At 36.7% G+C, this 16,056-nt stretch overlaps 1 protein-coding gene across 1 annotated transcript in view; it reads right to left on the bottom strand.

The window, feature by feature from the left end:
• Positions 1-1,062: 1,062 nt before the first annotated feature.
• The window catches only part of adamts10 (ADAM metallopeptidase with thrombospondin type 1 motif, 10), a 64,049-nt gene continuing 49,055 nt past the window's right edge, over positions 1,063-16,056 (bottom strand). The window contains exons 17-24 of the mRNA XM_073819848.1: positions 11,455-11,535; positions 8,660-8,823; positions 8,090-8,216; positions 5,947-6,076; positions 5,276-5,480; positions 4,381-4,557; positions 2,558-2,717; positions 1,063-1,843 (exon numbers count right to left, since the gene is read on the bottom strand). Coding sequence (XP_073675949.1) covers positions 1,734-1,843; positions 2,558-2,717; positions 4,381-4,557; positions 5,276-5,480; positions 5,947-6,076; positions 8,090-8,216; positions 8,660-8,823; positions 11,455-11,535 — 1,154 coding nt within the window. The 3' untranslated portion in view covers positions 1,063-1,733. The remainder of the gene's footprint in view (positions 1,844-2,557; positions 2,718-4,380; positions 4,558-5,275; positions 5,481-5,946; positions 6,077-8,089; positions 8,217-8,659; positions 8,824-11,454; positions 11,536-16,056) is intronic.

Below are 16,056 nucleotides of genomic sequence, written 5' to 3'. Positions count from 1 at the left end.
TTTTATGGATAAATGCACTTTATTGGACTTGTTTTAGACTGTTGAAGAGAAACACCCGCCCATGCCATGATTGCATTCATCTGAAAGAAGGAAGTCATTTACACCTAGGATGCCTGGAGGGTGAGTAAATAATGGGCTAATTTTAAAGGGATAGTTCACCCAAAAATGAAAATTTGATGTTTATCTGCTTACCCCCAATGCATCCAAGATGTAGGTTACTTTGTTTCCTCAGAAAAACACAAACTAAGATTTTTAACGAAAACCGGTGCAGTCTGCCAGCCTTATCATTGACCTGGATGGGCACCAGACCTTTAAAAGTAAACAAAAACATGCACAGACAAATCCAAATTACACCCCGCGGCTCGTGATGATACATTGATGTCCTAAGACACGAAACGATCGGTTTTTGTGAGAAACTGAATAGTATTTATATCATTTTTTACCTTTGATACACAGCCACGTCCATCTGTCATGTGCACGAGTTTGGCATCAGTCACGTCAAATGAGCACGCGCTCTGGCGTAGAATACGCAAACGCCGGAAGCGATCTGTCGCATGAATACGACACTCATTGTTCACACAGTGCACAGAGATTGTGTGTATAGCGGCTATTCAAAATGGTAATTACTTGCGCGTATCCTGATTGTTTAAACCGATTTAAAGCTAAAAGATTACGTTAGTTTGCGCAAACTCATCCGGGACTTTTCACTGATTTCCCCTTACGACGTTTGCGTATTCTACGCCAGAGCGCGTGCTAATGTGACGTGACTGATGCACATGACAGATGGACGTGGCTGTGTATCAAAGGTAAAAAAATGATATAAATACTGTTCAGTTTCTCACAAAAACCGATCGTTTCGTGTCTTAGGACATCAATGTATCATCACGAGCCGCGGGGTGTAATTTGGATTTGTCTGTGCATGTTTTTGTTTACTTTTAAAGGTCTGGTGCCCATCCACGTCAATGATAAGGCTGGCAGACTGCACCGGTTTTCGTTAAAAATCTTCGTTTGTGTTTTTCTGAGGAAACAAAGTAACCTACATCTTGGATGCATTGGGGGTAAGCAGATAAACATCAAATTTTCATTTTTGGGTGAACTATCCCTTTAATTTTGTGGGTGAACTAACACTTTAATGGCTGACTGTGAGTACTGCTTTTCTATAATGACTTATAATGATTCATCCAAAACACTAGGTGTCAGTAAGTCCAAAACGACCAGCGCTACACATACAAAAAAAATTACTGAGTGCACCTTTGAGACTAAAGACGACAGGAATATAAATGCTTCTTTTATCACATTACAATAGTAGATGACTATTATTCACTGAGATTTAGCAGTACAGCTGTGACAGTTCACACAATCACTTCTCTGTATGACAGTGATGGGAGAAAGCACCACATGGAATAGCAAAAGAAACACTGACAGATGTGTTTTGGGCAGACTGGTATTCACAGCAGCAGTGCCAAAGCAGCTGATCGGAGAGAGAGAGAAAGAGAGCAGCACAGACTTTCTCTCTCTCTTTTTCTTTTCACGTCTCTCTCTCTCGCTTTCATTTCTTCCGCGCTTTCTCTCACAATGATGTCAGTCTGCCAGTGGTTAACAGCGCTCCTCCAGCGGAATGCTGAGCATGGGCGGTTTTGGCCATGCAAGAAGACGGGAGGGCGGAGAGCGAAGAAAATGAGGGCAAGAGAGAGAGAGACATCGAGAGTGAGAGAGAGAGAGAGAGAGGGAGGTCAGTGTCCTTGGCAAGTTTTGCAGCACATCTGTCTGAAGTATGCACGGCTGCAAAATTTGAACCTGAGCACCAGGGGGCAGTATGCCACTGTGTTCACATCTTTACACTCTGCGGGACACAGAAAAAGTGCAGTCAGTTACATGCACATTATAAAGAAATGCAATTAGCATTCTAAAAACACAATGTCACAGTGTCAGTGCATGTAACAAATTTCAATATTTTAATTGCAATGAAAAAATCCTGTAAGGTTTCTGTCAAGGGAACCAGTGTGATTGTAACTTCCAGGTTGTCCTACAAAAAGTACTTCCATGCAAGTATAGAGTAATGTAGCACTCTATAATTTGAGTACTGCAACATAATACTGTCTAAAAAGAGTAGCTAAAAGCTAAAAGAGCAATACATTGTATGGGTCAAAATAATCTATTTTTTCATACCAAAAATCATTCGGATATTAAGTAAAGATCATGTTCCATGAAGATACTTTGTAAATTTACTACCATAAATATATCAAAACTTAATTATTGATTAGTAATATGCATTTGTTAAGAACTTCATTTGGACAACTTTAAAGGCGATTTTCTCAATATTTCGATTTTTTTGCACACTTAGATTCCAGATATTCAAATAGTTTAGTTAATATTGCCCTATCCTAACAAACCATACATCAATGGAAAGCTTATTTATTCAGCTTTCAGATGATTTATAAATCTCAATTTTTAAAAAGTTATGTCACCCTTATGACTGGTTTTGTGTTCCAGGGTCACATATTATTATTAGCTAATTAGGATGCAAAGTGTATCAGCTTGGTCTTTGACCTCTCACCTTCAGGGTTGTCTGTAGGGCCACTGCTGTCACACTTGCTCTTGCATTGCTGCATGGTGGCGGGACGATGTGTCTCAGGGCACTCATTGGATGGCTGGCCAGCGTGTGTCAGACACTGCACTAAACGGATCTCCTGACCCATACCGCACCTAGCCGAGCACTGGAACACATCAAACAGGACAGAAACTTGTATGTACAGAAAACATTTTAATTGAACCTCACATATCTGAATTTAGCAATTCATTTTTGGACATTTTAATTTGATTCCAGTCCTTTTTACATGTCTGACATCACAATTCAGCACATTTATGGAAAGAATTAGAACATTGGGTGTACTAATTTGTAATTATGATTAGTATTTGATTAGTATTTGATCAATATCAGTTTCTCTAAATAAACATCAGTTCTTGTAAATAAACCAAGTAAACTAATTCAAACCAGTGTATGAATATGGGTCCATTTACCTTCATTGACCCCTGTTAGGGACATCTGGATTCAGTTGCCCTTAAAGGGATAGTTCACCCAAAAATGAAAAGTCTGTCATAAATTACTCACACCCTCATGTTGTTCCAAACCTGTAAGACCTTCGTTCTTTGGAACACAAATTAAGATATTTTTGATCAAATCCAAAAGCTTTCTGACCCTCCACAGACAGCAACATTGACAAATAAGTCCATGTGACATCAGTAGTTCAACCGTAATTTTATAAAGCTACGAGAATACTTTTTGTAAGCAAAAAAATAGTTTTGGTATCAAAATATGTCATTTCCATACCAAAACTGCATATTTTACAGTCACCCTTTTACAGATTAATCATAAACACAGCTGAAAGCTTCCTACCACAGTGGCCATCCTTCACAAAACTAATATCTACCACAGGTTTTATCACAGGTAGAATCCAAAATGTTTCAATACAAGCATTTCAGTCAAATGGAATTTATGCAATATTTCAAACTTTTAACCCACGGGAGAAAATCAACCTGTCGAATCAGTTTAAAATCAGCCCAATTCCGTGGAAAAAAAAATTGGATTTAGCAACCCTACATCCAACACGAACTGCATCCAAAGCGATTTAAATACTCTGCATATTGATAGCGACTCTGTGATGCGCAAAAATTATATTCAAACAAAGAATGTTTATGGGAGCAGAATTAAGAAAACAGTCCCGCGCAAGGCTTTAATACAAAAACGCACACAATGAATGGTGACTGTAGAAAGCAAAAGCCGAATCCCGGACATTTTGGGTGCATTTGGACACATTTCCAAAAAGAGGACATGTCCGGGGAAAAGAGGACGTATGGTCACCCTATCTTATGTCCTTAGTACCTTTCTGGGCCTTGAACGTGTCAGTTGCGTTGTTGTCTATGCAGAGTCAGAAAGCTCTCGCATTTCATCAAAAATATCTTAATTTGTGTTCTGAAGATGAATGAAGGTCTTCCAGGTTTGGAACAACATGAGGGTGAGTAATTAATGACAGGATTTTCATTTTTGGTTGAAGTATCCCTTAAGATATTAATATAACAAATTTAAACATTGTGTATAAGATTAGATGTCTCTGTTTCATTTTTTTTTATTTAGTAAATAAAATAATTAATAAATAGTAGAAGTGATAATAGATAAATGAATGAATAAAATTAAAGTGAAAAATAAATATTTCCTTGTGCACTAAACGCTTTTAAACTTGCTTTTTTTGCTGGGTCTCAGGAGAATATTCTTGCCACTCACAGCTATTCAATGCATAATCTAATTTTGCTTACACATTAAGTGCTTGTGATGAAATCACAAAGTGACAATCTCACAGTTTTAAATAAATGAGATCTCACCTCTCCCCAGGGTCCTGTAACCCACTGAGGTGGTGGACAACGCTGTATGTTGCAGCGCACCCTGGTGGTCGGGCGGCTTTGTTTCGGGCACTCTGACTCTGGCAACGTCTCACCGTTCTCGCCACTTCTGCACAAAATTATTCTGTACCTGTAACCCGGACCACAGCTAGGAGTACACTGCAAGAGACATATGACAACAGATTAATAGAGACAAATATAAATAACACCAAAGATTGAAGTAGGAGTAACAACAATTGCCAGAAAGACACAAAATACTTAAGACTAGTTTTACAACTTAGTTTACAACTTGATTTTTTTAAAGGATTAGTTCACTTCCAGAATAAAAAAATCCTTATAATTTACTCACTCCCATGTCATCCAAGATGTTAATGTCTTTCTTTCTTCAGTGGAAAAGAAATAAAAAAATTTGAGGAAAACATTCCAGGATTTTTCTCCATTAGTGAAATTCAATGGGGATCAACGAGTTGAAGGTCCAAACTAGAGTTTTAATGCAGTTTCAAAGGGCTCTACATGACCTCAGACAAGAAAAAAAAGGTTTTATCTAGCGAAATGATTGGTCATTTTCTAAAAATAATAACAATTTATACACTTTTTTTAACCACAAATGTTTGTCTTCGCTAGATAAGACTCTTATTCCTCGGCGGGGACCGTGTGGAGCCCTTTGAAGCTGCATTGAAACTGCGATTTGGACCTTCAACCCATTGGCCTCCACTGAAGTCCACTATATGGAGAAAAATCCTGGCATGTTTTCTCAAAAACCTTCTTTTCAACTGAAGAAAGAAAGACATAAACATCTTGGATGACATGAAGGTGAGTAAATTATCAGGAAATGTTTATTCTGAAAGTGAACTAATTTTATACAACTGGACTCTACCTCAGACCAGTCCAGGGCATGCCATTCTGGTGGGCAGGTGTGGTTGTTGCAGGGCTCTGTGATGGAAGGCCGTGGTGGGGTGCAGGCTGTGTCATCCAGGGCTTTCTCCTCTGTAACCGAGATCTTTCTCTTACACAGCACTTCCCGCGTACGCACTCCTCCGTTACAACTCCGACTGCAATCTGACCAGTTTCCGGTCCACCACCTGACAGACACGCAGATACCAGAAGATATCAAGCATTGATTGCATGTTGCATCAGGAATACCAAAGACGTTATGTGAAGTCTTGGCCATGTACAGTACAAAAGTACTAAACAAATAAATCAACCTGGAAAAAAACTAATTTGCAATGGACTACTAATAGATTACTATTTAATTTTAAAAAAGACTACAAAAAAATAGTGATACAGTGATTCAGATAGTATAGTCAGTTGCACTGACTGGCTAATCGGTGGTCTATCGAAGATGTCTGGAAAGCATCAGGACACATTAGCATTTTCTACAAGTCTGATGTGGCCATATGGGTCCCTGACCATTTCTAAATGTGGTTTGCGTGATCGGATCACCATGTGTTTCCATATGCGTCCCATTTGCACCTATATTTAGCATAGAGCATATACGATTGGGGCGTATGTTAATGCCACACACACAAACACATTCAGAACACCCACGTTGGAGGACAGGGCTCCAAGTTGCAGGTTCTTTTCTTGTCTTTGGGCTTGTTCTTCTTGTCGCAGAAGTGGTTGTACACCACAGAGAGATCGGCTTGCTTCTTGCACACTACCTGCTGGACTTGAACCCCTGTGACACAGAGAACAGGCTTCACTATATAAATCACAGTAGATTACCATAAACTCAAATCATACAAACATGAAGCTTTGATGTCAGGACTGTTTCATTCTTGTCTTTGTGTAAATACACAATCCCTGTGAAGATATTATGGCCTGATGGTTGTGCCAGTTTTGTTGGCTCTGTTTCAAAATCTAGTAATCTAGTAACCTTGCTGCTTACCACCTAAATAGACAGCTGCCTTCTACGTTAGAAATGGAACCTTATAAAGTCTCTGAACTGGTGACGAATATCAAAATTATGGCCCAATCCACCTAATTTTTCCCATAAGAATGGGTGCGGCAATTTGTAAATTTTATAGGTCTGGCTTCCGATCTGGTTTTGCTGCTTGATATTGCAAACAGGTTTGTCTTACCATATTATTTTATGCATTAGCTTAATTTAGGAATACACGGGTTTGTAGTGCAAACAGTTTTACCATTTACTGCACGTTGTTATTGTTCTCATTATTTCCCTATAGAAGCTAACAAACCAGAAGTCTCGCCCATAGGCTTGCTTCCGCGTTGAGGAATAAGGTGGATACAAATCTTTATTTCAGAGTCACATTTACAGGCAATAACAAATGTTAAATACAATATTCAATTTTAAATATTAAAATTATATACTATTTTGTATACACTACCATTGAAAATTTGGGATCAGTACAATTAAAAATACATATATATATATATACATATTCTAAATATAGTTTTATTATACTTAAGAGACACTGGAGTTATGGCTGCTGAAATGTCTGCTTTGCCATTAAAGCAATAAATGGCATTTTACAATATATTACAACAGAATACAGTAATTAAAAATTGTAATAACATTTCACAATATTTTACTATATTTTTGAGCAAATAAATGCAGTCTTGGTTAGCGTTAGAGATGTCTATCAAAAATAAATGACTGAAAAATACAATATATAGTTTTAAATTAGGCATCACAAAAGTATTAAATGTACAGCAAGATAAATATTTTGAAATCTGCTAAAAATTAAATAACCTTGGACCACAAAACCAACCCTAACCCTAACCAAAAATACACTGCATGGGTCAAAATTATTGATTTTTCTTTTATGCCAAAATGCATTAGGATATAAAGTAAAGATCATGTTCAATTAAGATATTTTGTAAATTTCCTACCATAAATGTATCAAAATCATTTTTGATTAGTAATACGCATTGCTAAGAACTTCATTTGGACAACTTTAAAGGCGATTTTCTCAATATTTAGATTTTTTGGCACTCTCAGATTCCAGATTTTCAAATAATTGTATCTCGGCTAAATATTGTCCTATCATTACATATGATGTTACACAAACATACATCAATTGAAAACTTATTTATTCAGCTTTCAGATTCTGCATAAATCTGAATTTCGAAAAAATTTACCCTTATGACTGGTTTTGTGGTCCAGGGTCACATTTTTTAAATTACTAGTGTTTTTGAGTGTTACATGAGGGCAAAGGTAATCTAAATATACATGAAATGAACATGCATAATTATCCTCTTATTTTATGGTTGTTAACTAAAAACCTTTATGATGCCTTAAAATACTGCTATGAGGCAGCTTACTAGATTCTGGAGTGAAGTCTATGTTTTCAAAAGCAAATTAGTTCTGAGTCATAGCTAATAGTTTCTTATCAGCAAGATAAATACGGGTCATTAACTCACAAAGCATGAATGCAAGAATAATAGGGAAAGAGCTTGAGGATAGGAAGTGGCATCAAAGCTGGGGTTCTTGGTGTATACAGTCCATGTAATTGTTTTATTCCCAGGATTTCAAATGGTTCACACACATCCTAACAGTCAGACATGGGAAATTTACATTGTTTGTGTGAACTGTGTTGAGCAGCTTGACTTTCTTAAGCATTTAGTAGTCACTGTGAATGTGTAGAAATTTTTTTAGGAAAACCTTGCATTGCCACTTTTATGTATGAATGTGAACAGACACTGAAATGAAACTATAAAAGACGGTCACCTCCGGCACAGAGCGCAGAGCAACGGGACCAGGATGTATAATGCCAGGCGTAACTGCTCAGGGGATCTCTGTTGACAGGTGGGTTAAAACGGTAAAGGATTCCAGGATTTTCCTCACGAACCAACACCTGCAAAACACCACACAACTGGACTGAACTGACTGATCCAAACATAAACCACTCTGATTTCAAGCATTTATTTTCAATGCTGGATGGTTTGTATCAAAATTAAATAACAATTGTTTTCCAACAGAAACTCACAACACCGCAGCTGTGCCGGGTTGATTGAGATGCTCAAAAAAATCAAGGAAACACATTGTTTACACCTCAATTAACCTACAAATAGCTTACTCGTTGCTTTCTCAGCATATTAAACTGGGATAGGAGAAGAGTGTTTATGAAAAATATCGAAAAAATTACACACTTCAACTTTGAATAACATTTATACAGAAAATTACTCTTGACCCACATAGCAAATACACTGCAGCTGTCTAAATTCTGAGGCATCTGTACCAACACCAGCAGTGCACAAATATCCTGCTAGAACAGACCACCCAGCATCTCTGAGTTACCATGACAATCAGGGTCATGTTGGTGGGTCCGAGTGCTTCCAGGGTCTCCGGTTCATTGGTGGGCCGGCGGTAGTGGAAGGTGGTTCCCGCGATGTCGAAACGTCTTGGTGTGTCGATAGTCAGCTTGCCGTTGATGAAGTACTGATCTCCTTTACTCTTCAACACTATGGTATGGAAAGGGTTAATGATTAACGGGTTATTAAGACTCGACATGGACACTGAACACTGTGCTAAATTAGGTTTTAAATATTTTCATCAACAGTTTTGTGTTCACTCTTAAAGGAAACCACAGGTATTAAGACTTGTTTGCCTTAATATAACAAATGACGTCTCTTGTCATCATTTTATATACATTTTGTACTATGGGGGCGCCATTATTTTGATGTATAAAATAGTTGCATTCTGTGAGCTACTGGTGCTACCTGTTGCTATTTTTACTGCAACACACCTCAGAATACACAACTCTGAAAATAAAATACTGATATGATGCCACGTTGTGCCACTTTTGGTTGTAATTTTCAGTCAAAGGGCAATAAGAGAACCAATGTAAGTGTTCACTAATGTCCTAGTGATAAGAAGAGGAGAAAAGGATGGAAAGATGCCTGTGGACGGATAAAACTTCCTAAAGACCCACGGCTTTGCTCTCTCCACTTTAGCCCTGATGCCTTTGAAGGCTTTTAGTAGACCACAGCTACCGAAAGAGCTTACAAATAGCACAGACAAGAAATGCTAGATGCCATCCTGGCAGGATGTAAACATGCTGATGCTTGTCATGACGCCACAGCCACGTTCAGACTCCTTGTGGGGAAAAATCAATGGTATGGCATTTGGTTTTAAGTCTTTGCCTATATCTTCATCACCAACTGTAAGCTCTTTCAGTAGCTGTGGTCATCATATCAGTATTTTATTACTGAGTTGTTTATTTAAAGTTGTGTTGCAGTAAAAATAGCAACAGGTAATGCCAGTAGCTCACCGAGTGCAAATATTTCACATCAAATAGTCCAAAATATGTATAAAACAATATAGATTTTTTAAATAAAATAAATCTCTCATATTTTTTTACACGTCTTAATACCAGGGTTCCCTTTAAAACTTTCATTACATCATTACATTCACTCTCAAACTAAACTTTTTGTCTTGCACTAGGAACTTTGTGAGCAAAGGCAAAGCTGGTGATGTAAATAATATGAATGGCAGGAAAACCATATTTCTATGCTTCTGAAAGTAAATGCAAAGTTTCTCAGGGGAAAGCAATACGTTTGCAAGCAAATGCAAAACTGGTAATGGAATTCTACTCTTTTGCAAGTTTCTTGGAGGAATGCATAAGTTCTGTAAGCAAATTTCAAAAGCACTAAAATTTAATTTTTCAGACTGCTCTAAAGACATTTGTTTTCTCTGGCATTCAACATTCTGCCATCATTGTAATGTGTCTTTTTTCATAATACGTTTTGCTGTAGTTATCACTATATCTAATTTTTTCCCTATAATTATATTATGCACTTTGTACATTCACAAAACACTTCATTTGAACTTAAAACACTAAATAGTGACTGTAAACATTAACTGCCAATATTTCCACAACAGAACAAACAGTTATTAAAGGAGGAGTTCACTTCCAGAACAAAAATTTACTGATAATATTCTCACCCCCTTGTCATCCAAAATGTTTATGTCTTTCTTTCTTCAGTTGTAAAGAAATTATGTTTTTTGAGAAAAACATTTCAGGATTTCTCTCCATATAGTGGACTTCTATGGTCCCCCCGAGTTTGAAACATTTTTAAAAGTACAATGCAGCTTCAAATGGCTCTATGTTCCCAGCCAAGGAAGAAGCGTCTTATCTAGTGAAACGATTGGTTATTTTCTAAAAAAATTTTTAATTCATATATTTTTTTTAACTTCAAAGGCTCGTCTTGTCTAGCTCTGCGTGTACTCCGTGTATTCCGGTTCATGCCAGTTAGGGTAGGTCGAAAAACTTCCATCTCATTTTCTTCTCCAAGTCCAAAATTACCCTACATCGCTTTTTTACCTTTTTTTTTGTAAAGGGTATTGATCTTCTTTGCATGTTCACTTTGTAAACACTGGGTTGGTACTTCTGTAGCGATGTAGGACGATTTTGAAGTTGGAGGAGAAAATGAGATGGGAGTTTTTCGACCTACCCTAACTGTTTTAAACCGGAATACACAGAGTTCACGCAGAGCTAGACAAGACGAGCATTTGAAGTTAAAAAGTATATAAACTGTCAATTTGTTTTAAAAATAACCAATCGTTTGACTAGATAACACCCTTTATCCTTAGCTGGGATTGTTTAGAGCCCCTTGAAGCTGCATTTAAACTGCATTTTGCAAGTTCAAACTCGGGGGCACTATAGAAGTCTATAATATGGAGAAAAATCCTAAAATGTTTTCCTCAAAAAACTATTTCTTCCGGACTGAAGAAAGAAAGACATGAACATCTTGGATGACAAGGGGGTGAGTAAATTATCTGTAAATTTTTGTTCTGAAAGTGACCTTCTCCTTTAAAACACCTATTAACCAAGGGTTTACAAAATGCACATTGTAAAATCTTGAAACCTGACTACCCAGGTTTAATTACTAGGCAGGGTGAAATACGAACAATATGTGAAACGGCCGCAAGTCATCTTAGCTGAGCCATGAGGCACCTAAAGCCCTCTCAGATCTTTGCTTACAATTCAGCTGGGAAGCTTTTTACAGAATCCACCAACTCCAACAGTGTATTAGTTCTGCTTCCCATGAGAGGCTCATATTTGAGTCAAACCATGCAAAATTGTGTCTCACCCAAGTAATTGTGAGAGACGTTGAGCTCTTGGATGTGTATGAATACAGATCCTTTGGGGATTCTGACCACCTCCTCATAACCTAAAAGAGAACACAGACACATACATTTATTCACAGCAAGAGAACAATGCAGTTAGTGGTGCTTCACTGAGAGGGACTGTGATGGGATATGCAGAGGTTTGAGATTCCGACTGAATTCCTGGGCAACGTCCCTCAGTTCTGCTGCCCAACACACAACGTGTTTAAGGCCAGATTCAACCACAGGCCTGCAAACAACTCCAGCTTCTGACCAAAGAGCCAAAAAAAGAAAAAAACTAAACTAATTTTTCAATTCAGTCCTGCCACTGACAGATTTTTCACAGTCAAGAGGCGATGAGTGTGCCTCAAAGAATGAAACCAACAACATATGTACAACAGAATCAATATAAATCTATTGATTCTGAGTCTGATTACGGATTACTGTTAGCGATTTCAGTTCCTTAATGATTCCATTAACAGTTCTTGTACTATTTATGTGGAAGAAATATTTGTATTGCATTTGTTGTCCTCAACAAATAAGCTGATTTAAACAGAACTGATATAATAAATTCTTGCCAAATATGATTTAAATGTGGCACAACGGTGGTTTAAATGCATTCCAATAACTAAATACAGATGGGTCATTCAGTGTGAAATCAAGCAAATTTCAGAAACTTCCCAGGCTCATATTTTTTATTTTCATAATATTTCTCTGTAGAAAGACAAACATATGTAGTGATGATCTTGTGATTTTCTATCAAGACAATTGCATAGAAAATACCTGAGTGCCTTAAATATTATTTTTCCAAAGTTTGATTGCCTGTAACTCTAAAAGTATTCAAGATATTAATATCCTTCTAAATTCTCATTCTTAATAAACCTTCCCTTTGAAATCTTATTTTCCAAGGCCTCATATAGTTCATTCCTATAGATATGACAATTTTACACATTTTCAGTGATCGAAAATCTAATGTGGTTCACTTTGCACACAGCTGAATAAATTTAATAAATGAAGAATAAATTATTTAATGTATCTTGTTCCTTCTATCAAAATAACTGCATAAAACATCACTTTCTGCGTACCAAAAATACACAGAAAATTGTCGAGGCAAATTAACTTTAAGCTCTCAATAGTCTATTCATGAGATTCTATATTTTAATCAGTTTCAGGGATATTTGAAAGAAGGTATTTTGTTTATTTTAACAGCTTCGGAAGCTACCAGGAGTTCAAATAGACAGTACTGTAACTACGCATTACCACACAGATTCATTTTTAGGGATTAAAAAATTAAGACTCCAAAAGAAAAGTTTCATAAGAACAAAAATATAAAATGACATTAAAGACTTGTAAACTCGGAGAGGTGTGTTGTATTCATTTTTTTTGACTGAAAATGTGAACAATTTACCCATTTACTCCCGGAGCTGCATTAAGATATCTATGTCTCTGGGCTTGAACCATCAAGGGCCTTTCAAAATGAAGATACCAAAAGGAAATTTTGTTAAGAACTCAGAATCTAAAAGGATGTTAAGATATCTTTATTACATCTTGAGTTATAGTCATGCAAACTTGAGGCAAAAAAAACAATAATTGCTTTTTTGCATGGTCACCAATTGCATATAATGCAAAAAAGACTGCTAAAGTCAACAGATTTTATTAATAGACCTACCAATGTCTGTGTAAAATTTAAATAAAGATGCTGCTAGCTTTCTAAAGTAATTTTTACACCCCTCTAATTTGGCTTCAAATCTCAGGCGAAAATTTTGACCCCTCTACAAAATAGTAGTTTACTCAGTAAATATACACATGCGACATTTAATATTTTGGCTTTCATCACTATACATGTTTGTCTTTTTACAGAAAAAACAATCAAAACAAAATCAAAGGTTTGAGCCAGGGACCTCTGCACTGTAAAAAAACAAAACAAAAACACAATTTGTTGAGTCAACTTAAAATAAATTGTTACCCTGCTGCCTTAAAATTTTAAGTTCAGTCAATTCAAATATCTAAGTTGTTACTTAGTACAACTTAACATTTAAAGTTGACCAAACTTTTTTGAGTTGACAGAACTTAACATTTTAAGGCAGCCAGGTAACAAATTATTTTAAGTTGACTCAACAAATAGTTTTTTACAGTATGGTTGAGTTGATATGAAAAAACGATTACATAATACATATAAAATAAGTAAGCATTCTATTCACTCATACGTTAAACACACTAATCATTCTCTTTTAAATCACATTCATAAGTGTTTTTGATTCACTAAACAGAAGTTCAAGAGTAAATTTTTGGGGAATTTAATAAAAAATGCTGGTATTTGTTAAATACCAAATGGATTCAGTTCTGAATAAGAACTCAGATATACTAGAGTACTCAACGCATAAACACATACACACATACACAGAGAGAGAGAGAAGCAGGCAGATATGAACCATTAGCGGTCATTTGTGTGAATTGGTCAGTCGGTTGGCATTTTGTGGAGCACAATACCTGGAAGCATCTCATTCATTGACCACATTTTTAAATAAACTGGGTTTCCTTGTGTTTAAATTGTGTTTGTACCCACAAGAACCCTGAACTCAAAAATACAGCCGGAGCCAAGAATAGCCCATCATCTCGGCCTCGGCTAGCCACTGCGGTCAATGTTCTCCCGCCGCCCGCCCAGGGAGTGGCCCACTAGAGCTTCCTGCAGCTGAGAATAACCCTCATTCTAGCACAGAGCCAACAGCCTGCCATTCAACAACACCACCCATACCAAACCAGCTCATATCTAAACTGCCGCTACCTCACAAAACAGCATCACAACCCTTCCAAATTTACCTGTTCATTATTCGAATTCATGACCTTCAAAGTCACATGACCTTCAGAAATCATTCTAATATGTTGATTCTAATATGTGAAAACTGTGGTGTTTTTTTTAGATCACTCCAATCTTTCACTAAACCCTCATCCTAACTGAAGTGTGTCTGTTTCAGAACAAACCATCGGAAGGAATTCTGCATGGCTGAGATCCTGTATCCCAGCGTTTATGACTTGGGCCTCGCATGTGAGCAGGTAATTATGAAGCGCCTTTTCAGAATGGCTGGAGTCTCTGTGCACCCCTCAACAGCAAGGCAGCTGCCCAACACATATCTGACCTGAAGCACGATGTTCACCGCACAAACACTTAAAAACATTGTTTGAGTTTCCATAAAGTCATTATATAGCTACTCTGAACAGATCTAAAGTCTGAAGAGGGCCAACAACAGGAATTTAGGGCCCCTTTACTGTATATTACTCTGGGTTCCTTACCTTTTTAAAGAATAAAAAACGTGAAAATTGAGATGGTCTGGTGGAGAATGCACATGTTCTGACATGCTGCATTACACTGAAATATATGTAGAAAAAAATTAAGTGACAGTAAAACATCTATATTCTAAAAAAAAAAAAAAATCTATTTAAAACTCCTACTCTAGGGCCATGTGAAATCTGATTTATTTTTCCCCAAAGTTTTCCCTCAAGTTTTCCTGTTTTAATGTTTCTGGATTCTGTTTATTTCCATTTTAATTTTTCTAGATTCTAGATCTAATTTTTCTGTTTTAATGGTTAAATTAAATTTTATTAAACAAAAAGCATGTCTAATTGAAATGTCTATTAATTGAAATCATAAAATTGATAATGTGATAATAAAAAGGAACATTTCTCGAGCACCAAATCAGCATATTAGAATGATTTCTAATAAAATAGACAACAGTTATTCAAAATTGTAATAATAATTAACAATATTACAGTTTTTACTGTAGGCATTTTTTTTTCTTATTATTATTTTCAATGAGTTATTTCTTGCATTTTATTTTTATTTCTTCTTCTTTTATTTCTATGTATTTCATCCTTACTTTATAGATTTTATTTCTTCCCACTGTGCTTTGTAAACACCCTATTAAAAGGTGCTATAAAAACAATGTTTTACTTGTCTCTTACTGTAAACTCATTTTGTTTTGAACTGTACCATTAAACTGCTTTTGGCCTCCATCCCCATCCTTCCTTTTCTTTTATGGTGAGCTGATTTTCATTTCATTCTTGACAACATGACTCAATCACTTCTCGTGCCTGTTCTGTGTCAAAACATGCCGCAAAGCGATTAGATTGTTTTTTTTAGAGAGGGTGGAGGGCTTGAAATATTAAAACAGCTTGCAACACATTTGCAGATTTTTTTAATAGCAAAATGCACTGAATTAATTATAGCAGAAGAAACCTCTAGAATTGTTTCCACCTTTTCACCAAATTAACTACGGTCTTGTCTCAAAGTGCAAGTTCATTGTAACATTTTCCAGCTCATGACTTCAACAGCTAATTGAGAAGCGTGTTTACTGACAACTCTCTGGATACCGGCTGAGAAAGCGCTAAGTGGAGAACAGGAAAGCAGAATTATCAGGGGCTTTAAAGAGGTCTGCGTGCACCACTGAAGGAAGGAGCAACAGTCTTTCTTATGTCCTGGACAATCCAGTTCACTTGGACTTCTGGGTTAGATCCAGGCCTCAAAATACTCCCCCAGATACCAGAGGAACTTGCCAAGGCTGCTCCCAGTACCTCAAAGCATGTCACAC

Source organism: Garra rufa, chromosome 15 (genome assembly GCF_049309525.1).
Source record: "Garra rufa chromosome 15, GarRuf1.0, whole genome shotgun sequence".
Taxonomy (NCBI): Eukaryota; Metazoa; Chordata; class Actinopteri; order Cypriniformes; family Cyprinidae; genus Garra; species Garra rufa.
This window is presented reverse-complemented; position numbering and strand designations above follow the sequence as displayed.